Source organism: Lynx rufus, unplaced genomic scaffold (assembly GCF_022079265.1).
Source record: "Lynx rufus isolate CCGP_SWC_20201006 ecotype Redwood Valley unplaced genomic scaffold, mLynRuf1.p SCAF_2, whole genome shotgun sequence".
Taxonomy (NCBI): Eukaryota; Metazoa; Chordata; class Mammalia; order Carnivora; family Felidae; genus Lynx; species Lynx rufus.
Window position 1 is genome coordinate 66,541,567 of NW_025814834.1, and position 25,559 is coordinate 66,567,125.

General features: G+C 35.4%; 1 protein-coding gene across 3 annotated transcripts in view; it reads left to right on the forward strand.

Moving 5' to 3' along the window:
* SCN9A (sodium voltage-gated channel alpha subunit 9) overlaps positions 1-25,559 on the forward strand; it is a 99,340-nt gene that overhangs the window by 39,426 nt on the left and 34,355 nt on the right. For all 3 annotated transcript variants that reach the window (XM_047083900.1, XM_047083902.1, XM_047083901.1), the window contains exons 16-17: positions 1,921-2,397; positions 24,803-24,923. In XM_047083900.1, coding sequence (XP_046939856.1) covers positions 1,921-2,397; positions 24,803-24,923 — 598 coding nt within the window. The remainder of the gene's footprint in view (positions 1-1,920; positions 2,398-24,802; positions 24,924-25,559) is intronic.

Genomic DNA, 25,559 nt, shown 5'->3' on the forward strand with positions numbered 1-25,559 from the left:
ATATACATTTTATTAATATTTCTCTGCTTAATATGATAATGGATATGTGATATAAAATGGTATTGTTATTTATGATACCTGGTAGATTTTAACAAAATAGTGGAGTCTTGTTATGATTTTTGATGGAATAAAAATTATTGTTATTATCCTTATGAAGATGTGATGAAGCATATTCTTGAAATATGTGGAATCTTATAAAAGTCAAACTCATAAAAACAGAGACTAGAATGTGGTTACCAGAGGCCAGGGAGTGGAGGGCATGGGAAATGGTGACCAAAGTTCAAAGTTCTAGCTATAAGATAAATAAATTCTAGGGATCTAATTTACATCATGGTAATTGGTAACATTACCATATTATATACTTGAAAGTTGCTAAGAGAATAGATCTTAAATGTCCTTACCACACACACACAAAAGGTAATTATTTGACATGATGGGGTTGTTCCTTAGCATGATTGTAGTAATCATTTTGCAATATATAAGTATATCGAATCAACACATTGTACACTTTAAACTTACATAATTTTATACATCAATTACATCTCAATAAATGTGGAAAAAATAAAGTTAATTACAAATTTGAAAGGAAGAAAGAGAAAATCTGTTAACACTTGCATTGATTAGGGAGGCTAAAGTAGTAGAATGAGCCCTTGGCTTCTCATCAACATTCCTGTTAAATATACACACACACAAACATGTTATCTCATAATGAAATACATTTTCTCATTGACAATAAAGACCAAAATGAAAGTAAACTACTTCAGAATTCCTCAGTGATTCATCACAGTTGTTTTCTGTGATTTTCTCTTTTTGCTCCCCCTTGGACTCTTCTCTTAAATCAAACATATTAACATAGACATTTTTAACCTGTGCTCTTCTACTTACGTCTCTGAAAAACTTTTAGATGAGAACAAATTCAGGTGTGAGGGTGTGAGTCCCTTCTCCTCAGATTGACCTAAATTTGATTATTTAGTGAGGTAGATGTTTTTGTCTATGAAAACACTTCATAGGGTGTTTATGTGAAAGGGTGTTTAGTATTTAGTGAAAGGGTGTTTCAATTACCTTTTTGTTTCCTACATAAAACAACACTTAAATATAATGTAAATACTTTCAACCCTCCGTGAGAATTTTTTTTTTCTTTTCACAATGTTGAGTTCACCTGGACCCCTACCTCAGGGAGGAAAAACAAGTGGTTTTGCACACAAACAGGACTTTTCTTCAAGGCTAGGAGTTGTCCTGACCCCTTTTATTATCTCTTCCAGGGCTAGATGATTGGCATAAAGCCACTCAATCATAATGCCATTATCTCATTTGAATTGGGTTCAGTAGGCAGGCCCTTTTCTATGCTTTAAAAGCCTCATTAAGTTGCAAGCTGGCACAATTCTTGGACAGAATATTTTATTACAGGAGGTTTGCAAGTGTTCTATGTTCCATTTGTTGCAACAAACTGACATTTAACTTCTCGGAAAAGTGAACACCGAGCTTGGCCTAGGTTACTTCAGCACAATAAACACTAATCACAATTTTCTTGTTCTAGTTTTTCTCACAGGTAATAAATATTATCTATAGTAAATGTTAGGAAGGCTTTTTAGGCCCGTAAAAGGGAATTTGGCCAAGGGACTCCTGCTGCAGAAATGAATGTAAGAATGACATAATGATAATGAGGAGGGAACATTCTCTTTGCTCCTCAGGCTAAGTCCTTCATGGGTGTGGCTGACCTCTGCTCTCCAGAGTTCACAGGAGCTAGGTTCCAGAGAGAGTGATGAGGAATCCCGCCTGTCCTCTGCCCCATCACATGCTCTTACCTATGTGTGAAGAAGTACAGAAATCTTTAATGCTGGTTTGGATTTTGGCCTGTATTTCAGAAAAGTGTGCTTATTTTCTTTTTCATTTCCTGTCTCCCTATTTCTCTTGATATAGGTCCTCAACCTATTTCTGGCTTTATTATTGAGCTCATTTAGCTCAGACAATCTTACAGCAATTGAAGAAGACACCGATGCAAATAACCTCCAGATTGCAGTTGCCAGAATTAGGAAGGGAGTAAATTATGTGAAACAAACCTTACGTGAATTTATTCTAAAAGCATTCTCCAAAAAGCCGAAGATTCCCAAAGACCCAGGAAGAGCAGAAGATCTGAATAGTAAGAAAGAAAACTATATCTCTAACCGCACGCTTGCCGAAATGAGCAAAGATCACAATTTCCACAAAGAAAAAGATAAAATCAGTGGTTTGGGAAGCAGTGTGGACAAATACTTAATGGAAGAAAGTGAGTGTCAATCATTTATTCATAACCCCAGCCTCACAGTGACAGTGCCGATTGCACCTGGGGAATCTGATTTGGAAAATATGAATACTGAGGAACTCAGCAGTGATTCAGATAGTGAATACAGCAAAGGGGTAAGATTGTTTTATGCACGTTGTTTCATATGAATAAGTAGTGTGCAATGAACTGAAATTTCAGATTTTTGCTGTGATAAGTTCTTTCTAATATTGCAAACTGATGGATAGTTTCTTTTGTTTGTGAGTTCACATAATGGGTTCCTAAAGTTTCCTCTGAACGGTTGTACTTACTTGGTTCTTCATAAGTGATTCAATCTTACTGGGCTAGATTTGAAAGTGCTGGGTACCTTTCAGTCTTCCCTTCCTTCATCCCCTTTTGTTATCAGTTGTGAAGTCATACAGTCTCCTTCCACTGTGTCTGTTGAAGCCACCACTCCTCTTCATCACCTTTGCCTTCTCACTCATTACTTCCTGCCTAAACCGTACCAAGCAGAGTCCCAGCTGGTGTCTCTGCTTCCATTTTCCATCTACTCGAGTTCATTTGTTTGATTAATTTTATTCAGGTTCAGTCCCAATCATGTCACTCCTTTGAAGTATCCTTTGTCTCCCAAGTCTCCTGAATTATAGACGGTAGATAAAGTCTTCACACCATGGCCCCCACGAGCTGACCAGCTGTGTCACCTACTGCTTGCTTGGTCTCCTTCTGGACCACAAACACTTGGCATCGTGCTTGACTTTGCTTGGGATTTCCTTCCTTGGTCAAAATCCTATGCGCATCTTTAAGACATTCCTCATGGGTAAATTTATTAGTCCTTACATCACAGGATTGCGTGAGGGTTACAAGAATTAACAGGTAAAATGTTTAGAACAGTACTCAGAGTGATCAAAAGGGTAGCTATTGCATCTTTCCTAATTTCTCTCCAGAGAGATAGGAGCTGTACTCATTTTAACCCTACACAATTTTATGACTTTTCCTGGATTTATTATTTAGCTTTATATTTTAATTTTTTGGACAAATCATTGTATTCATTAAATGGTGCTATAGACTCATCGAGAACAGGAACCTTTTATCAAAATGTTTTTATATCCTCCTTCTCCACACCTGGTCACATATATTTAGAGTGATAGTGTTTACTGTTTTTATTCATTGAACTATATTTTATTAATATGGAATATAATAACCATAAGTGAGTCTTACGACAAAATATTTTTATGGCATCTCTTTAAAGTTTCAAGATATTACCTAAAAATATTATTCTTTTCTTTAGGTCACATTTGAAAGTATTCGAAAGGCATTTATCAAATGCTTTCTATCCACTTAACCCTATAATAAGAAAGACCTGCTCTCCATGAATTGCTAGTGGATTTTGGAATAAAGATACATACCAGTGTGTGTGTGTGTGTGTGTGTGTGTGTGTGTGTGTGCATGCTTATCTGTCTGTCTCCTGGCCATATGACCAATTGGTACAGAGTAAATCCTCAATACTAAGTGAATACATAAGTATATAAATTAAGAGTATGTGTTTCTAAGTATCCAAAGAAATTCTTTCCAAGATGACAAAAGAAGGATAGGATTTTTATTTTTTTATTTTTAAAACCTTTACGTGGAAGAAGTACTGTATCCAAAATCTCCAAATTTAAGTTGATGTTATTTCAACTTAAAGGTGGAAGATCAGATTCCACATACCCCTTTTCAGGAACAGTGGTCTGAGCTTGGTCTCATGTGGAAAGGGAAACTAATTCAATTACTCATGTTTCTGCTAGTGAAGATCAGAGTTGAAAAACCATAGATATGAAATAGTTGGTAAGCCCTAAAACAATGTAAGCCATTGTGTTTATTGTTGAATTCACCCCCATTATTATCATCCAGAAGTACAGATTTAAAGTTGTGGACTTGAAAACTTTGCCCTTTTTCATAAACAGTTTTCCATGACATATCTCACAGCATGAGTACATTCAAACCCACTTTAATATACTGGACTTGAGAAATAACAAGTTCAAGATATATAGGAAATCTGTTAGGTAACTTAGAGGTAGTAAGTTGTTGTGACCTGGGAAACCCTGTGTCTGGAGTCTTTCTTTCCAGGTGATTGAGATTTAAATGTTTATCATTATGACTTGGTTTTGTTTTTGTTTTTATACTTGGAGCACTAAAAAAAAAAAGCATATTTTCTTTATTGAAAGTGCCTCTTTTCTCTTCCATGCTAACCTCCCTGCTATAATTCCCCTAATCTTCAGCTTCCACTTCAGTTCCCATATTTGTGAACTGCTTATTCTCTCCTTTGCAACTTTCTAATTTTTTCATGCCTAAGATATTCTTGAAATACTGATTGCCATGTTCTTGATGAACCTTGCCCCAAGGATAAATCTTGATTACCCAACAGAAAGTAATAACTTGATTCAATACCTTTAGGTCAGTTAAGTCTTAAGCACTACTTTGCGATAGATATGTTTAAGAATACAACCTCTGGAGATAGACTACTTGCCTTAAATTCTAGCTGTGATATTTACTAACTCTATGGTCTTCAGTAATTTACAAAAAAAAATTAGTTTCTTTATATGAAAAAGAGAATTGTAAAGAAGAGTAAATGGTGTACGTAAATAATTAGGTGCATGTCTGCTGGAAAGTAAGTGCCTGATTAACAGTTATTATGATATGGAATCGAGTGGTCACATATAGACTGTAAGTAGCTATTTGCTGCAGGTTCAGTTCAAGAGAGGTAGCATTATGTAGATCAATGGTTCACAATTTTATTGTGTAAAAGATGCAGGGAGCTTGTTCCACATGCCGGTTTGGAGGCATATCCTTTGAACTCTCTCTGCCTAAGTCTGAAAGCCACTTCAGAATCCTTATCAGTGGTGTTCCCAGTGGCCACCATGATGGATTGAGTTGGTGTGGGATATGAACCTAAATTCATCCCTAGCTTGTTTTGACCCAGATTTCTGAGATATCTTTATCTTTATTTGTGGGCCGGGGATATTTCCCCCTTTGCCTGTTGAATAATCTGCATTTTGAACAGAGAGAAACACCTTTGACCTTGGACACCTCTCCTTTTTCCCCCCTCTTCGTCAACAAAACAAAACAAAAACAAACAAACAAACAAACAAACAAGCATAAAACTTCTCTTTTAGGGCCTAGCATTCTATTTTCCCATTGCACTTGATGGACACTTTTCCATCTTCTACTAATATCAGCTCTCAGATAGGCAAGTGTCCTTGTCCTGATAGTACACTCCAGAATGAAGTAAAAACATTTTATAATAAAATACCTTCCTAAAGGATGACCAAAGAGATGAGTTTAAATAAAGTGCTGAGTAAAATAACTTAAACAGTTTTGAGGAAATAATTGGCAACAGAACAGCAGCATTTCTCTGAAGATAGAGTTTATCTCAGAATTGAGAAAGACATACTGTCATCTCCCATGGGCCCATGGGACTTGTCGCTGCTTCTCAGAATGCAGACATTGATCTGATGGCTTCTCTCAAAATCAGCCTCCTCCTGAGGCACACTGCAGTCCTCTAAGCACACAGGAAACATTAATAACACACTGCACAGATTTTTATCATTAACAATGAAGTGCTTCCTTACTATGCGCCTCAAACGAAGCATGAAATGCACCCAATCATTCAGTAAATATTTGTTGAGATCTACTATGCTCCAGGCACTGTGCTAAGAGTTGCTGAAGGGGAAAAAAAAAATTACTTCACGCATCCTGCAATTAATGTGATTGGCATCTGGCTTAACTAAATTCTTAAGTGTACTTTTCTTTTAATTGTGCCAAATCTCAATGTTTAAAACTCTAAAACACTAAATTAATAACTATTTTTTTAATGGAGAGCTCTTTCTTAGATGATTAGAGTCATTCTCTTTGTTTTCTATCACTATGGATTACTGCCTTCTCTGCTTCAAAGATGAAAAAAGAAGCAGTTTATAGAATTGTAACATGGACTTTGGAAGTGTATGCAAATTTCAGAGGAAAATATTAAGTTAATCCAAATTTATTTCTCAAAATATTTAAAAACAATAACAGCCTCATATGATTTTACAGTAGTACAGACTCTTACAGCTTTCAGAGATGCCCCTTTATTTATTGTGAATCTAATCCCCAAATACTTCTTTACTGCTCTTTTGACAAATGTATCTACTTAGTTAGGCTGCTTAAGTGAATGTGCTCATATTGTGTACTCAGCAGAGAGGAAACATTCTGTGTAAACATCTCCTCAGAGAAAGATGCCCTATTCATGCCTCCTTAAGCCAAAGGCAGATACTTAGCTTTACTTAATAGTTCTTTAGAGTTTTGAAACATTATATCAAAGTCTTGAAGGAACTAGCTGAGGTCCTTGGAGGTCAATGAAATATTCAAATTTCACATAATCAAACTTCCCTCCTTCAGGAGAGTGTCACCTTAAAACACTGCAAACACACTTATGCAAAATTTCATGTTCCATAAGGAACTAAAGTCCAAATAAACCCCTCATTAACTTTAATCATTAGGGGGGAAATTGCACAGGAATACATTAGAGAACATTTTCTGTAAACCATTGCTATTCATTTGTTCAATCACATTTACTGAGCATCTTCCAGTTACCATATCCATGCTAGACATGAGGAAGACACATCATTAGTGCACTCATTCGTTCATTAAATGAAGGCTGAAGGTCTTTCTCTGTGGCACTGTCTTAAGTGATAAAGAGTAAAGCAAGCCTTCTGCCCTTGAGAAGAAACACATATAGAAACAAAAATTATAATTAAACATACAAAAAGAGAATGAATACACAATTTAGTTTTAGGACAAAATATTCAGGCAGGAGAGAGGACAGTGTAACCAACCTTAAAAATAAATTGGGATACTTCACAGAGGAAATGGCATTTGAGGGGGGTTTTATGTTGAAAAGAAAAATTCTTTCTACAGATCAGTTGGGAGTTTGTTCCAATGGAGGTAAAGAGCCCAGTGTACGTGGAAGACCCAGATATAAAAAGGCCCATTACATACGTATGAAGGGAACCTGGTGGGAAGTAGGAGGTTGCCTACTAGGAGGTAGACTGGAGCCAGGTAGTGAACAGCCTGATGTACCATGACAAGAGAGTAAAATACATTTCTTTTTATTTAACAGAAAGAGAAAACTTTAGGGTCTTTTATTATACCTTGTTCATAGCAAACTTGGTCTTCTAAAGAAAATTTCCTTGGGGAGTGTAGTAAAGCTCAGCCCCAGAGGAAGATGAGAAGATGGGAAGTTATTGCAGCTTTTCAAAGGACATTGGATAGGGGCTCAAGCTAAGGGAATGATGGTGGCAGAAGGGGATACACTCTAAGATACTTGCGAGTTAATACGTAAGGGCTCAGGATCTGGATATAGGGGTCATGAGCTGTTGCAGAGGGTGTATCCGTCTCTCGTGGATGAGCTGTTGCAGAGGGTGTATCCGTCTCCCGTGGCTGCCGTAATAAAGTATCACAAACTTTGTGGCTTTACGCACAGAAATTTATTCTCTGAAAGCTTTAGAGTTCTAAATGTCTGAAATGGAAGTCTGGGCATGGCCATACTTTCTCTGAAGCCTCTAGGAAGCATTCTCCCTTGCTTTTTCCTAGCTTCTGATGATGGGTTGTTAATCTTTGACATTCCCTGTAATCAAATGGTGTTCTGCCTGTGTGTGTCTGTCTTCTCTTCTTCTTACAAGGACACTGATTATACTGGATTAGGGCCCACACTAATGACCTCATCTTAGCTATATCTGCCAAGACCTTATTTCTAAATAAGGTCATATTCAAGTGGACCAGGAGCTAGGACTTCAACATTCCCCTTTGGGAAATACAAACTGACTCATGACAAAAGGTTTTATCTTAGAAGACTGGATATATATCAGTGCTATTAAAAATATATATAGGGGAAGGAGAAAATTTAGGAGGTAGAATAGATTTAGAATTTAATTTGGGGGCATCTTAATTGTGAGCTACTTGCAAGATAGCCAAGTGATGCTGAACAATATGTATTTGGAAACTTAGGTCTTGAGAAGTCAGAGTTGTAGACAGGTTGAGATTTTATGTGTTAATTTATGTTAACCACAGAATATACAGGGAGTCAGTCTAAAGTCAGGTTCTCTGGGATACCAGCTCTGAGAGAGAAATCTGTGTGTAAGAGATTTACTGGGGAGTGTTACCAGGAACAACACCTAACACCTATAAGAAATGAGGGAAGCAAGATGATTGAGCACAGGGAGAAACTGAAATGCTCTGCAATTTCATCAGAGGCCTGTGCTGATCCTATGGTTGTCTCCTATAGGTACTAGGATGACCCTTTATAGTAGTCCCAATTGAAGCAGGAGAGTCAGGCCTTTGTACCCTCCTACCAACGAGTCACCTTCCCAGGGGAGGAGATGGAACCTTGGGTGAGGCAGCTCTCTTCTGCATGACACTTCCCTTGCAGGGACTCAGCTATGAACCTTCAGCCCCCAACATTCCTGGTAGCTGGAAAAAGAGGAGGCTCTCTGAAAGGGAGATTTGGGCAGTGCACCACAACATCCACTACACTCCAGGGACCACAGAAAATAAGAGGACAAGTGATCAACTCAACACTTGAGTAGTGAACCCAAAAGAAGAAAGCACCAAAGAGACCAAGGAAAAATTTTACATATTTGCCACTTTCATATACATTCTATAACTTTCCTCCTTATGACAACCAGGAGAATGGATATCATTCATCTATATTCACAGATAACTAAAATGCTAAAAGATTAAGAAATGATATTTATTAGTCACCGATGATTCTGGGAGTCTTTTTAAAATTTGAACCCTGAGCTTAAATGCCATATTGCATACGATAGAAAGGCAAGATGTGAGTAGGAATATAATTGTTTTCTGTTATGCCCTGTAATGTTGCAGTTAAGGATCAACTTTTCTGGTATAGTGATATTGTGCATTAGTGATCCAAATTTAGCTTCTCATCCTCCTTAATGCTGATTTATTCAGTTATAGTCTACCTCAATAACATAACATAGAATGGAACAGAATAATAAACCAGTCCATTGAGGATGCATTGAGTAAGAGATTATATCAGGTTGACAGCATGCGAGAGAAGGTGGCACTTGAGCCAGACCCTAAAGGATGGAGATCATTTCATTGTGTGGCTCCAATGGAGAAGGAAATCCCAGGCAGAGGAACAGACATTCATATTGTTTATATGATTCATTCACTCATTAATCCATCTACCACTTCACCTATTCACTCTTCAGTTTTCAATGCCATTATCTTTGGAGAAACTTAAATGTGCTTACTTGTTATGAAATGCATTCCTTTTATCGATTTAGTAAAAAAAAAATTGTTTAAATATTTGTAGTCATCAAGGTTAAATATTTTATGTCCTTTTACCACATGTTGGTTTTAATTATGTTGTTATTTGGTCTCTCTTAGATTTTTACAGTTTTTTCTTCAAACAGTATTACCTTCACCAAAAAGGCAGTTTAGAAATTTTCTTGTTATTGCGTTTCAGAAAATAAAATAACCTCTCCCAGAACTGCATTTGACTTGACAAGATTTAGGGATTAGTCACAATTATACAAATGTATAATTATAATTATACTATTATACCTTAATTATGCAATTAAGCTGGTATTTGATCCTATTTTTATGCATAGATTCTTTTTTTTAACTTTATTTATTTTGAGAGAGAGTGCAAATGGGGGAGGGGCAGAGAGAGAGAGAGAGAGAGGGAGAATCCCAAGCAGGCTCCCTGCAACATAGAGCCCTAGGTGGGGTTTGATTCCACAAACCACGAGATCATGACCTGAGCCAAAACCAAGAGTCAGTAGGTTTGCTAAGTGAGCCACCCATGCACCCCTTTGCATAGATTCTTAAAAACACAAAACAAAACAAAAGACTCGTAGAATTTTACTTACCCGTTTCTTTTTTGCAGATTTGTTTCAAACTATTTGAAAAATCTTTCATCTTAATTGCATATGTTTGTGTCTAAAAACAATGACACTTTGGTCTGACATTTAAATCAGTGTTTCTTATTCTTTATACTTTGATAAATTTGGAAACATTTTTTTCCTTCAATGCTACTTGAAATGTCAAAATTGAATTAATATGATAATTACAAGTAAATCAAGAAATGCTAATTTTAGAATATGCTTTTTAAAAACTCCTCACTCCTACTCTCACCCACTCCAATATTGAGAATCACTTACTTTTAAATGCTTGTTATACAGAGCAAACAGACCAAAAGATTGCCTTAGCATATTACAGTATTTAAATTCATCTCCTAAATAACAGAACTTTATAACTATCCAGTTGATTGTTTTTAAGTCTGTGTTGAATAATATTCAGTCTTATTGCTGTATTTCAAATATACTGCTTTGCATTGAGCTTATAGCATGTATTTTCTAACATACAACTAATTTTTACTTACAGGTATGTGACTTTAAGCATTTTAAATCAGTTGACTAAACTATTTCATCCTTCTGCATTTCTAAACTTCAGTACTTAACCTTCTTACTTCTCACAGGGGTAAAAACAAACTGGATCAATCAAGAATGCAGCTCTGTGCTTTTAACCAGGCAAAGACATATGTGACCACTTTTACACAGGTTATCTAAAAAAAATCATACATATATGATATTTTTTCAGTGTCATGCATGCTGTTCAGTACTAAATGTTTCTGCCTGACCCATTGCAAGAAAGTAGAAACATACACAATTGTTCTGTAGATGAATTGACATCATAGCATGTCACGGGGGCAATTCCATCATTTTTTGTGATTCTCTTGATGACTTCCTTGATATATATATCTCTCATGTCCTTAGGTGATTCAAGTGAATGATCTATAGGTTTTATTGGATGGCTTATAAAGGTAATATATAGAATGTAAAAGAAACCACTGGAGCAACATTTAATTTGAAAACTTCTAGCAACTTCCCTTCCTAATCTAATCTGATCTATGTCACATTAAATTGTCACATTTATTGCAATGAGAGTAGAACTTTGAGAGTATGTTCTCATCATAACAACGGCAGCAACAAAATGGTAATTATGTGCATAAAGGATGTGGTAAATATATATAGATATATTTATACACAATATATACATGTATCAAATCATTACATTGTGCACCTTAAAATTACACTGGAAAAAATAGTCACATTTAAATTTAGTAAATCAAAACTCTGTTAATAAGCCATTTTTGTGGGAAAATACTTCAAGCATAAAAATAAAATCTCAGAACAGAAAAGGAACAGTCTAGTACTAGCCCTGTATTTACAGAAATTGAAATGCATACAAATAAGCTGTTTTCTAAGTACACACCTAGAAAGCTGAGGACAGAGCCACAGTACCCAGCTTCTAAGATAATTTTGAATATATTTTGAGATGACTTTAAGCACAGTGATAACTAGGGCTTTATTTCTTTGATCAATTCAGTAACTAATTTAATTTTTATTTGCTTGTATATAAAATGCATCAATTAAAATTTAATAGGCCAAGCCTATGAATGAATGAATTATAGGTGCTCGAAATGCTTAATTTGATTCCAAAAGCAATATTATACGCTGATGAGAATGTTTCTTATAATGTATATATCTCATAAGGAAACAGGCAGCATAGCCTCAGGAAGGTAAGAGGTTTAAATGTAACATAGTAAGTGAACACTAAATCTTTCAATAAGACATATAACACTTTTCATAATATTGGAAGCAGATTAATATGGACTTCATTATATAATATTTCTAACAAATATAAAAGAAAAAATGCCACTCAGATCTATTTTATCTTATTTTAGTATAGCTTGTTGAATGAACTCTAGAAAATAGTTTTCTGAAAAAAATCCATGTTAATAAGAATCTTGCCTTTTTCTTTTATAATCTAGTATATATTTTGAATTGCTCTGTCATTGATGGGATGTTTTTATTATTGTTTTCCATTGTGCAATGTTGAAAGCAAAACTTTATCATGAAAATGATACACTCTAGGGATAATGATGTTAGCAGTTTCTAATTAAAAGAACAAACAAATATTGTTCCAGTTTACTTGAAGTTAGCTTTAAAGGTACTCCTAAGTAAAAGACATATTTTTTTTTGTATTTCAGATGGGTGGTGATGCAGAGGCAATATTCTCTTGTAAAACAATTTTATTTCAGAATGTAGAAAATCTCCCCCCTGCCTAGAACATAAAGATGCATACGTATACAATAGTATGTATAGGCAAAACACATACTTTTTTGGAAAATGGTTTCCAGAAATGTGTGTGTGTGTGTGTGTGTGTGTGTGTGTGTGTGTGTGTGTGTGTGTGTGTTAATTCTTCAATTATTATTACTTTTTTTTTTTACCAAACTGTTAGAAAACATGAGGTTCATATTAATGAATGGTCATTGTCCTGAAGCCAAAAAAACTCTGGATATTTCATTTGTGAAGAATGACTCAAAATATACTGCTTTTCTTTGGCAGAAGCTGCCTACATAAACATTAGGAAAAATATGCTTTTTCTGTACCAATTTTTATTTTACATTGTATTTTCAATATTAGAGATCCATGTATTCAAAAAACTGTTCCATCCACTGGAATTTGTCTTTCCTTCTCCTTCCTCATTATGAGTAGTTTTAAGGGGCTAGCATAAATGTACTGGTAGTTTTTTTGTTTGTTTGTTATTCTTTTTTTAATTGTAAGTGAATAATGAGCTTGAGTCTTAGAGTTTACGTTTTTACCTCACATTTTGCCAGAATGTTTGCCTGTGTTCCAATCCTTATTTATCCACTTCTAGTAGGCCTCAGTAGCAGAAATATTTAAATATTTGTTTCTCAAGTTTTTAAGTTTTCCTTCTCACTTGACCCACTGTATTCCAGCTACTTAAATATCTATTCTCTGCAGATAGGAGTTCTGTGTTAGTGCACAGAATACCATTGGTTGATTGCATGGCAAGTCCATATTGGTGAATGTCACTTGCCTTTTAAAGATCCAAGATGACCCTGTACGATCTGGCTGAGACACCTGTAATCAGTCCAATCTTTTATGTGGCCAAAATTTGTTTGTTTGTTTTCATATGCAAGATCTTATCTTTTAGGCATATAAGTTGTCATGTTTTTAAATAGGAAGTGCTCTAGATAGAAGATTATGGAAAAGTAAGAATTCTCAGTGAAATCATTTGCTTAATTTTGAATTTCCATGGATGTGCCTGAGATGTGACCTCATTATTTCTCCATCATCTAATACTATACATCACGTTGACCCTGTGATGGAACTGTTAAGTGGATTTCCTGCTGAACAAGCAGCTGTTCTCTAAAAGCCTACAGACTTTCTCTAGTAGTCATCAAGAACACTAGAAAAGGAAAACTTCCATTTCTTACCCTTTCTCTGAAAAACTGCTGGGGTTTTAGTTGCCTTGAGTCAAGAGTTTACTGTAACTAGTAATTAAACTAAAAATTGCTACTTAAATGGTAGTAAATCTAGATAACAGAAAGGAAAATACTATTGTCATTTCCATTGATGAAGGATATCTTCAGTACTTTTTAACTGGCATTATCATTTAAAAAGAATCTTGAGAGAGATCGGGATTTTAGAGAGATGAGAAAAGGATTGGAGGGACTTGAGGCGCCTAGAATGCTAAGTCATGTAAAGAAACTAAATATCAGTACTCTTAAGATGAAAAACACAAATGGTCTCATTTTGAAAAGGCTGTAGGAAGATAATATTTGCATTTCTCCAGAGGGCATAAAGGGCCCTAACAACTGCAAGGAAGAGGAAAGCATATTTTGGTTCTAGACCAGAAAAGAATATTTTAAATTGAAGTTATCGCATGATAGAATGGGAGCTTGGAAAACACTGGACCCCTACTCCCACAAAGCATAGTAGAATCTGTAGCTTTCTTCTTTAAATGTCCTTCGATCTTTTTTTCTGAACTTGACCATTTTACTCCTTTAATGATTTCAGGGCCCTCATTATGAATATCAATTGTAAAATTAGACTCTAAAATTAAAATATGGGTGATGTTATTTGAATATAATAAAAAAATATTTCTTAAGCTTAATGACATACAGTAGAGCTTAGTTTATCATTAATGTCTCCCTTAATTTTTCTGCCCATATATGCCCATCTCTTCTCTTTGATTTGCTTCTCTCAACTTCTTGCTCTCTTCCGTGTTTCTTTGTTTCACTTCTCCGGTGGAATAACTATTCTAAGCTCTGCTCCTCAAAGAATATCTTTTGTTGTATATAGCAATCAGACTTACAGTATGTATTTTAAATGTATAATCTTTGGAATGTTTTCAACACCAACCATCCTCTTTGCATAAGGTTTTTGTTGGGTTCTGTATTTTCTACAATAGGTAGAATAGGTTTGAATTTTTTTTTCCTTTTTTGGCTTTTTTTGAGTGGCAGATCATCAAATTATTAGATAATCCTACTTCATACCTCTCAAAATAAGAAAAGGCCAACTAGCATAAAATAGCCTTATGATGTGAATGCCTATTTTGGGATATGTCAGTAATAACATTGTAAGTTACCAGCTTGGGGCAGTTTCTCATATAACACCTATATTTAACAGTCTCTATTCACATTAAGTATTGTAGAAAAAACACCTTCTAGGCAATCAAAAGAACCATGACGAATAAAAAAGTACTTAATTTGATCATTTTTTTTAATGTTTCAAGTTTTTATTTAAATTGTACTTAGTTAACATATAGCGTATGCTGGTTTCAGGAGTAGAATTTAGTGATTCATCACTGATATATAACACCCAGCGCTCATCACAACAAGTGCCATCCTTAATGCCCATCACCCATTTAACCCATCCCCCCACTCACTTCCCCACCCAGCAACTCTCAGTTTGTTCTCTATAGTTAAGTTTCTTATATTTGCCTCCTTCTCTTTTTTTCTTACCCTATGTTCATCTGTTTTATTTCTTAAATTCCACATATGAGTGAAATCATATAGTATTTGTCCTTCTTGAACTGATTTATTACACTTAGCATAATACATTCTAGCTCCATCCATGTCATTGCAAATGGCAAGATTTCATACTTTTTATGGCTGAGTAGTATTCCATTGTATATATGTACCACATCCTCTTTATCCATTCATCAGTCGATGAACATTTGGTCTCTTTCCATTATTTGGCTTTGTTGATAATGCTGCTATAAATATTGGGGTGCATGTGCCCCTTTGAATCAGTATTTTTTTATCCTTTGAGTAAATACCTAATAGTGCAATTGCTGGGTCATAAGGTAGTTCTATTTTTAACTTTTTTAGGAATCTCCATACTGTTTTCTAGAGTGTCTGCACCAGTTTACATTCCCACCAACAGTGTAAGAGGGTTCCCCTTTCCCCAATCCTCACCTACATCTGTTGTTTTCTGAGTTGTTAGTTTTAACCATTCTGACAGGTGTGATGCAGTATCTCATCATGGTTTTGATTTGTATCTCTCTGATGTTGAGTGATGTTGAGCATCTTTTCATGTGTCTGATAGTCATCTAGATGTCTTCTTTGGAAAAATGTCTATTCATGTCTTCCGCTTGTCACTGGATTATTTTGGAGGGGGGTGCTGAGTTTGATAAACCCTTTATAGATTTTGGATACAAACCTTTTATCAGACGTAATTTGCAAATATCTTCTCCCATTCCATAGTCTGCCTTTTAGTTTTGTTGATTGTTTCCTCCACTGTACACAAGATTTTTATCTTGATGAAGTCTCAATAATTCATTTTTGCTTTTGTTTCCCTGGCCTCTGGAGATGTGTCTGACAAGAAGTTGCTATGGCCGATGTCAGAGAGGTTGCTGCCTGTGTTTTCCTCTAGGATTTTGATGGTTTCTTGTCTCACATTTAAGTCTTTTATACATTTTGAATTTATTTTCGTGTAGAGTGTAACAAAGTGATCCAGTGGACAGAATGTTGCTCTCCAATTTTCTCAACATCATTTGTTGAAGAGACTGTCTTTTTCCTAGGATATTCTTTTCTGCTTCACCAAAAATTAGTTGCCCATATAGTTGTGTGTCCATTTCTGGGTTTTCTATTCTGTACTCTTGATGTGTGTGTCTCTGTTTGTGCCAGTACCATACGGTCTTGATGATTACAACTTTGTAGCTTAAAATCTGGAATTGTGATTCCTCCAGCTTTGCTTTTCTTTTTCAAGATTGCTTTGGCTATTTGGGGCTTTTGTGATTCCATACAAATTTTAGGATTGTTTATTCTAGCTCTGTGAAAAATTGCTGGTGGTATTTTGATAAGGGTTGCATTAAATGTGTAGATTTCTTTGGGTAGTATAGACGTTTTAACAATATTTGTTCTTCTAATCCATGAACATGGAATGTTTTTCCAATTCTTTGTGTCATTTTCAATTTCTTTCATCAGTGTTCTATAGTTTTCAGAGTATAATTCTTTTACTTCTTTGGTTAGGTTTATTCCTAGGTATCTTATGGGGTTTGATGCAATTGAAAATGGGATTGATTCCTTGATTTCTTTTTCTACTGCTTTATTATTGGTGTATAGAAATGCAACAGATTTCTGTATGTTGATTTTGTATCCTGTGACTTTACTGAATACAGGTATCAGTTCTAGCAATTTTTTGGTTGAGCGTTTCAGGTATTTTACATCATGTCATATCATCTGCGAATAGTGAAAGTTTGACTTCTTCCTTACCCGTTTGGATGCCTTTTATTTCTTTTTGTTGTCTGATTGCTGAGGCTAGGACTTCCAGTACTATGTCAAATAATAATGGTAGTAGTGGAAACCCCTGTCTTCTTCCTGACCATAGAGGAAAGGCTCTCAGTTTTTCTCCATTGAGGACCCCACTGTGGGTCTTTTGTATATGACCTTTATGATGTTGAGGCATGTTCCCTTTATCCCCACTTTGTTGAGGGTTTTTTATCAAGAAAGGATGCTGTATTTTGTCAAGTGCTTTTTCTACATCTTTTGAAAGTATCATATGGTTCTTATCCTTTCTTTTATTAATGTGTTATATCACGATGATTGATTGGCAAATATTGAACCAGCCCTGCAGCCCAGCAATAAATCCCACTTGATTGTGGGCAAATAATTCTTTTAATTTACTTGTTGGATTCAATTTGCTAGTATCTTGTTGAGAGTTATATCAATGTTCATCGGGGATATTGACCTATTATTCTCCATTTTAGTGGGTCTTTTTCTAGCTTTAGCATCGAGGTAATGCTGACCTCATAGAAAGAGTTTGGAAATTTTCCTTCCATTTCTATTTTTTGGAACAGTTTGAGAAGAATGGGTGGCTCAGTCAGTTAAGCAACCAACTCTTGGTTTCAGCTCAGGTCATGATTTCATGGTTTGTGAGATCGAACCCCACATTGGATTCTCTCTCTCTCCATCTGTCTCTGCCCCTCTCACGTTCTTTCTCTCTCTCTTTCAAAATAAATAAATAAACTTAAAAAAAATAATAGATATTAATTCTTCATTAAGTGTTTGGTAGAATTCCCTGGTATTTCATCTGGCCCTGGACTTTTGTTTTTTGGGAGATTTTTGATTACTGATTCAATTTCTTTGCTGGTTATGGGTCTGTTCAAATTTTCTATTTCTTCTTGTTTCAGTTCTGGTAGTTTGTATGTTTTTAGGAATTTGCCCATTTCTCCTAGGTTGCCCAGTTTGTTGGCATATAATTTTTCATAATATTCTCTTATAATTGTTTGTATTTCTGTGGTGTTGGTTGCGATCTCTTTCATTTGTGATTTTATTTATTTGGGTCATTTCTCTTTTCTTTTTGATAAGTCTGGCTAGGGGTCCATCAATTTATTCTTTCAGAGAACTAATCCTAGTTTCATTGATCTGATCTACTGTTTTTTTTTCCTATATCATTTATTTCTGCTCTAATCTTTATTATTTCTCTTCTTCAGTTGGCTTTAGGCTTCTTTGCTGTTTCTTTTCTAGCTCCTTTAGGTGTAAGGTTAGGTTGTGTATTTGACATTTTTCTTCCTGAGGTAAGGCTATATTGCTGTATACCTCCCTCTTATGACTTTTTTTTTTTGCTGTATCCCAAAGATTTTGGACCATCATGTTTTTATTTTCATTTACTTCCATGTATTCTTTTATTTCTTCTTTAATTTCTTGGTTAACTCATTCTTTAGTAGGATGTTCTTTAACTTCCATGTATTTGTGGTCTTTCCAAATTTTTTCTTGTAGTTGACTTTAAGTTTCATAGTGTTCTGGTCAGAAAATATGCATGGTATGATCTTAATTTTTTTGTATTTGTTGAGGTCTGATTTGTGACCCACTATGTGGTTCTATTCTGGAGAATGTCCCATGTGCACTTGAAAACAATGTGTATTCTGCTGCTTTGGGATGAAATGTTCTGAATATATCTGTTAAGTCCATCTGGTTCAGTGATCATTCAAAGAGATTGTTTCCTTGCTGTTTTTCTGCTTAGATGATTTTTCCATTGTTGTAAGTGGGGTGTTCAAGTCCACTACTATTATTGTATTATAATCAATGGGTTTCTTTGTTTGTTATTAGTTGTTTTATATATTTGGGTGCTTTCAGGTTGTGGACATAAATATTTACAGTTGTTAGATCTTTTTGTTGGATCTAACCCCCGTTGGATAGACCCCCGTTATTATTATATAGTACCCTTCTTCATCTCTTATTACAGTCTTTGGTTTAAAATCTAGTTTGAATCTAGTTTGTCGGACATAAGTATGGCTACTCCAGCTTTTTTTTTTTTTACATCTATTAGCCTAATAGATGGTTCTCCATCCCCTCACTTTCAATCTGCAATTGTCTTTAGGTCTAAAATGAGTCTTTTGTAGGCAGCAGATAGATGGGTCTTGTTTTTTTTTTTTTTTTTTTTTTTTTAATCCATTCTGTTACTCTGTGTCTTTTTACTGGAGCATTTAGTCCAATCTTAGAGACAATCTAGAGATCTTCTCTGTTCCTTTCTTTTTTGTAAATTTTTTTAATGTTTATTTATTTTCAAGAGATAGAGACAGAGAGCAAGAAGGGGAGGGGTGGAGAGAGAGTGAGACAGAGAATCTGGAGCAGGCTCCAGGCTCTGAGCTGTCAGCACAGGGCCCAATGTGGGCCTTGAACTCATGAACCATGAGATCATGACCTGAGCCAAAGTTGGACGCTTAACCATCTGAGCCTCCCAGGCACCCCATTCTCTGTTCCTTTCTAGTCTTTGTCACATTGCTCTTTCTTTCTCCCTTAAAGAGTCCTCTTTAATATTTCTTACAGAGCTGGTTTAGTGGTTGTGAACTCCTTTAATATTTGTTTGTCTGGGAAACTCTATCTCTCCTATTCTGAATGACAGCCTTGCTAGATATAATATTCTTAACTATATATTTTTCCTCTTCAGCACATTGAATATATCATGCCACTCCCTCTGGCCTGCCAAGTTTCTGGGAATAGGTCTGCTGCTAACCTTATTTGTCTTCCCTTGTAAGTTAGAGATTTCATTTTCCTTGCTGCTTTTAGGATTTTTTCCTTAACTCTGTGTTTTGCAAATTTTACTTTATATGTCTTGGTGTTGGCCTGCATTGGTTGATTTTGATGGGAGTTCTCTGTGCCTCCTGGATTTGTATATCTGTTTCCTTCCCCAGATTATGGAAGTTTTCAGCTATAATCTGCTCAAATAAACCTTCTTCCCCTTTTATCCTCTCTCTTTTTTCTGGGTCTCCTATGATACAAATGTTAATACACCTAAGGAGTCACTGAATTCCCTAAGTCTTGTTCATGATCCTGTATTTTTCTTTCCCTCTTCTTTTCAGCTTCATTAATTTCCATAATTTTATCTTCTATGTTACTTATTCATTCCTATGATTCTTTCATCCTTGTGGTCATTACAATCAGTCAGTTTCTCATCTCGGTTATAGTATTTTTTTTATTTCAACCTGACTGGTTTTTAGGTCTTTTAGCTCTACAATAGGGGACTGCCTATTGTCTTCTATGCTTTTCTATGGTGTCTTCTATGCTTTTCTTAAGCCCAGCTAATATCCTTATGATTGTTCTAAATTCTAGATCAAGCATATTACTTATATCTGTTTCAAAGAGATCCCTGACCATGACCTTTTCTTGTTCTTTCTTTTGGGATGGATGAACTCCTCCATCTTAGCATTTTGTCTAGGTCTCTGCCTTCTGTGTGTTATGAAAGCTTGCTATGTTTCCTGCTCCAGAGAGTAATGACTTTATGAAGAAGAGATCATATACTGTCCAGGGCCTGGCATTTCAGGAGGTGTTTCTGGTTTATGCTGTGTGTACTCTGCTACTGTTTTGGCTGCTTTTCCCCTCAGGTCAGTCCTCTGCAAAGTTTCTTCTTGCCTGCTGTGGGGAGTGTTTTCACCTTGTCCAGAGTGTGGTGAGTTTTAACTAGGTGTGCTCTGGTCTGCTTGTTAAGAGGCTAGATCCTATGTGTCCTAGAGCTGAAGCTTTACACTCTGTGGTCAGTAGACTTGGTGTGTGCAGGAGTTTGTGCTGGTCCTCTGGGGGAAGAGTCAACTGCTCTGGTTCTCAGGTACACTTGCCCTAGTAAAGAAGCACCTGCAGAGCTCAGAGGGGTGGGGCTTGGTGTAAGCAGCTCAGGTCTCCACTGTTGGAGCTGTTCTGCTCACTGAAGTCAGTCTGTTCTGATGGGTGGGGGAGAAAAATGGCAACAACCCTCTCCCTCATCCCCAGAGAGGAGAGTTTGTGTCTGCCACTGTCTGTGAAGCCCTCACAGAAGAGCAAACAATCTCACCTCATGTGTCCCAGGCATTCCTCAGATCTCTGCCTTCACCCTGTGTCTGGGCCGTTCTGCCCTCCCAGCAGTGTAGTGCACCTGTGTTTTATCTCAGGCATGTTGGCTGGGTTTCAAAATCTAAGTTTTAGGGACCTGGTGTGCCACAGACCTGCTGTGGTCCTCTGGGCCAGGGTCTCATGGCACTGGGGTTGGTGCCAGTTTGTCCCAGAATGGCATTTGCACCAACATGCAGGATCCTGGAGTTTAGAGTAAAGCATAGCAAAAAGCCAGTGTCCAGGTTAGCTGCCCTCAGCAGGTGCCTCTTTTCCTATGCTAAGGAACAGGGCAGCACAATGGCACCCACCAGCTGTTTTGTCCCCTGAGAGGTTATCCTCCTCTCCCAGATGCACTCCACGAAGGGGAAACTATCTCTCCCAGTATATCCCAGGGGTTCTCAGATCGTGCCATCTGCTCCTGGGCTTCTGCCCGCCTTCTCCACAGGAGCACCACTGCATCCACCAAGCGCATCCACCATCCACATGGTATGGACTTCTAAACTCCAATTTTTGAGCTCCACTGGTTATAAAAACTCATGATAATCAGCTCCTCTCATTTTCTCAGTCAGTGGTTTTGAGGAAGTGCTTTTATTGTGCAATCCCCTGTACATTTCTCTCACTCTCTCTTTCTCTGTCTCTCTCTGTGTCTTCCTTCCTCTCTCCATGATCAGGACTCCTTCTCCTCCACAGCCCACAATCCTTTCTCCCCCAAATCACAGCTCCATACTTCCTACCTTCTACCATGTGGTCTTTTCTCTCCCTTTACTTGTACAGTTTGTTTTCTCAGTCTTCAGATTGATTTACTGGGTCTTCAGAATCATTTGATATTTATCTAGCTGCATTCAAGGGACAAGGCAAGCATAAGGTCCTACTACTCCATCATCTTAATCTGATTATATTTTCAAATGTTGAAAGGGGCCTCTTAGATAGCTATATAAGTTTGAATCAAGATTAGATTATTTCCAAACTACTTCAATGTTGTATGGATGCACACTGAATATGGAAAGATATATATGTATGCACACACACATACACACTGTATATATAGTAGGGAATAGAATCAGAGAGTGGAAAGGACTTTTGTTTTTTGCCATATATTATTGTACATTTAAAAATTTTGAATCAAGTATAGATTTTATTTAAAGAAAAGAAAGAAAATTTTAGAAAGTGTCAATAAATGATGCCATATTATTCAATAAAAAGGCAGGAATGCTGTCTATGGTATATTTTCTATTCCTAATGCTAATGACTCTACATCTATGATCCTATGTTTATACAGCCTATATGTATAGGCTTTCAAAGGTAAAAAATTATATTTGTTGACAAGACAAGCAAAAAAGCTATAGACAAAAGTATATTTCATTTTTTATTAAAACCAAAATCCACACAAAAATTACAGAATAGTCTATTTATAATATCAAAAGGGGAATTTTCTACACTAAAGTATTTATTTTACTGCTCTTAGTTTACTATAATAATTCTTCGATTTCCATAATTACAAGAAAGGAAACTAAAAAAACAAATGATTGAGTTTATAGAATTGAAAATAATAATAATAATGTAAAGCAATTCAAATGATTGGTATGATCTTCTCTGTGCACTAACAAGAAAATAAGAAGATTCAATAGTTAAATACAGCAATACCTGTCATGAGAATTAAATGCATTTCCCTTCAAGGGAAAGTTTTCATTTTAGATGTTAGCCTTTCTATTTAAAGGCATCCTTTTGGACGCTGTTTAAAGACACTTCGACTTTAGTAAATATTAAATTTAAAGACTGAATAGATTACATCAAAACTCTCTACATCACTAGGGCATATACATAAGCGTTTAATATTATATACAGTATTAAAATAGCTACTTTGTGAATACTTCATGCATTCCCGGGAAAACACTGAATTCCTAAAATATTCTAAACTTGAATTTCTAAAGAGTCATAGCAATTTGGCTTATGATACAAACTGTAGTTCATATTAAATATTTTGATGTCTGTTGCAATGAGGAATTATCTTGAATAACTGTCATTTATTATATACAATTTGAGCCAAACTCTGAATTTAAACGTCAAAAAGTTGCCATACTATGAAAAAAGTTTCAGAAATGACATGATACACTTTACAAAATCATCTTAATTTTTATTTGCTTATAAATTAACTTGGCATATATTTTTTTGCTAATGCTTAATGAGAAAACCAAATACGAAGGTGAAGGTGTTTTCATTAATTTAGCCTGAGTAGGCATTCTGCATATTAGATGCATTTTATTTAAAATTTTATTTTAAAGTCATTTAAGATTAATTCAATCAATTTAATTCTGCTTTTTAAGTGAAATTTCATAGTAATATTGTTCATAATGGATATTATTATAAAACTCTTCAACCTGGTGGGAATAATGCCCCATGCCAATAGGATTATAAATATTATAGTAATCATAATTCTTTGCTCTCATAAAAAGAACTTTGCTTATACCATTCCTTATGTATAAAGCTGTATCAATGACTTTTTTACTGGTGTTGAATAATGTGTGATAATAATAACACTGAGAATGTGGTACCCACATTTATAGCTTCCCAGTAAATCTCTAAAAATTAATATTTTAGATTTGGCCTATAATATTAATGCAAATTAATTGATTAAAAAAGCAATTTAATGGAGATGAGTATTTCCTTGCTTTTAGCACTTGTATTTATAGAACTATTCTCAAGTAAAGCTATAATCTTAATAAGAGAAGCATGTGCTGTAATAACTAGTAGTTTTCAATATTCACATGTCATTCAGCAAATGAGAATGAAAAATGAACTCTTCTATTGATGTGCTGCTCTACCCCTTATAAAGCAATATTAGGAAAAATTGACAGTTTTGCTACAATTGCTGTATGTATTTTTTCTAAAATTTCTGTGTATGTATAAGTGTGTAAACATCATGTTTGATCATAAATTTCTGGGTGGGAAGAACTTGTCTTATGATCAATTATATGATCATAATGACAATGAATTCATTCCTCTCATGTGTGAAACCACCATGTTTAATTTCATTGAAACTTTGTTTCAGATTTTGCATGTGGTGCTCACTTTGGTAACCACTATCTTTTGACATTATATATAATACTTTATGATCTTTTCAACTATATCCTGAAATTTTATACTAAAGTGGTCTGTGTTGGATGAAATAATTAGTGTGGTCTTTGGCATTTTGATTCCAATATAATATTTGACTTTTTTTTGTCTTGGTGAAAAGCCTTCTATCTATATCATCCTGATACACATTGTTAAATCCAAGAGATAATAGAGGAAATATGTTTGGATTTCATTTTACACTAATTTATTTCTTTTTTTTCTAATTTTAAGTATCAATAAACGTTTTCTGCCAACTGTCAGATACAATCTTTCAATTCTCAGGCATTGGCAATTTGGCACTTGTATTATTTCTATCAGGGTCTTGGTTGTCTGAATATAATAATTACTGGTGTACACAAATTATATTAAACATAAAACATAATAAAAATTTGGCCAATACTTTACAAATGCTATAGCTTATCAAGCAATTACCTTATGCTAATTCTGTCCATATACTTACTTGCTAGCATACTAAAAATAATAAAATTTAATTTTCACGGGATGTGTAGATAGAAAGATTAAGCATAGATGCATTGTAAGTTTACTTGACCTCAATATGTGTTTATACGTTTTTATGGCCATCATACTTGTTAATCTTTTTTTCATAACACTTTGCATGAATTTGGTTATTAAGTATGGCTTGAATATAAGATTTGAATAACCTCTAAATTAACTGCCTGGTGGGCTGGTGCATTTCTTTTTAGAGATTGAACCGGTCGAGTTCCTCTGAGTGCAGCACAGTTGATAACCCTCTGCCAGGAGAAGGAGAAGAAGCAGAGGCTGAACCTATAAATTCAGATGAGCCAGAGGCCTGTTTTACAGATGGTAAGAGAAAATTCAAGACCTTGGCTAGCCATCCATTTATTCGTCTTTGGGGTTTTATCTTAAAACCTCATACTTATCAGGGATTATTCAGTGAAAAGTCAGAAGACTCCACCGCATACTGATTCAGCCATGGCTCTATGACAAAGGGTAAATCATGGAAGCTTTCAAAGCTTCAGTTTCCACACTTAAGATACTTACTAATAATAATTTACAATGACAGTATGTTATACTATAAAGCACTTTACTTACTTAGGGTGCTCATACTTCTCATTTTAGATCCTTAATTCATTTTTCCAGTTCTGTGGAACCACTAGAATACAGCTCAATGGGACAGAGGCTACTACTGTCCTTATCATCAAAAGTTGAAGCCACCTGCCAACTTTCAGCACACCGTTTGATACTGTTAACCATTATCTGGTTAATAGTAGTCTGTCTCAAAATTCTTCTCTTGGTTTCAGAAGCCACACTCTACCTTTGTTCTTCTTTTGCATCTCTGAGAGTTGAGTTTCTTCCCCTGTTTCTTTCAGTTACTATCTTTATGCACATCCCTTAAATAACATTGTTCCCCCACATTTCAATGCTGTTACCTTCTTATTTCTCTAGCCCTAAGGGGCTTTATCCATGTCTATAGTTTAA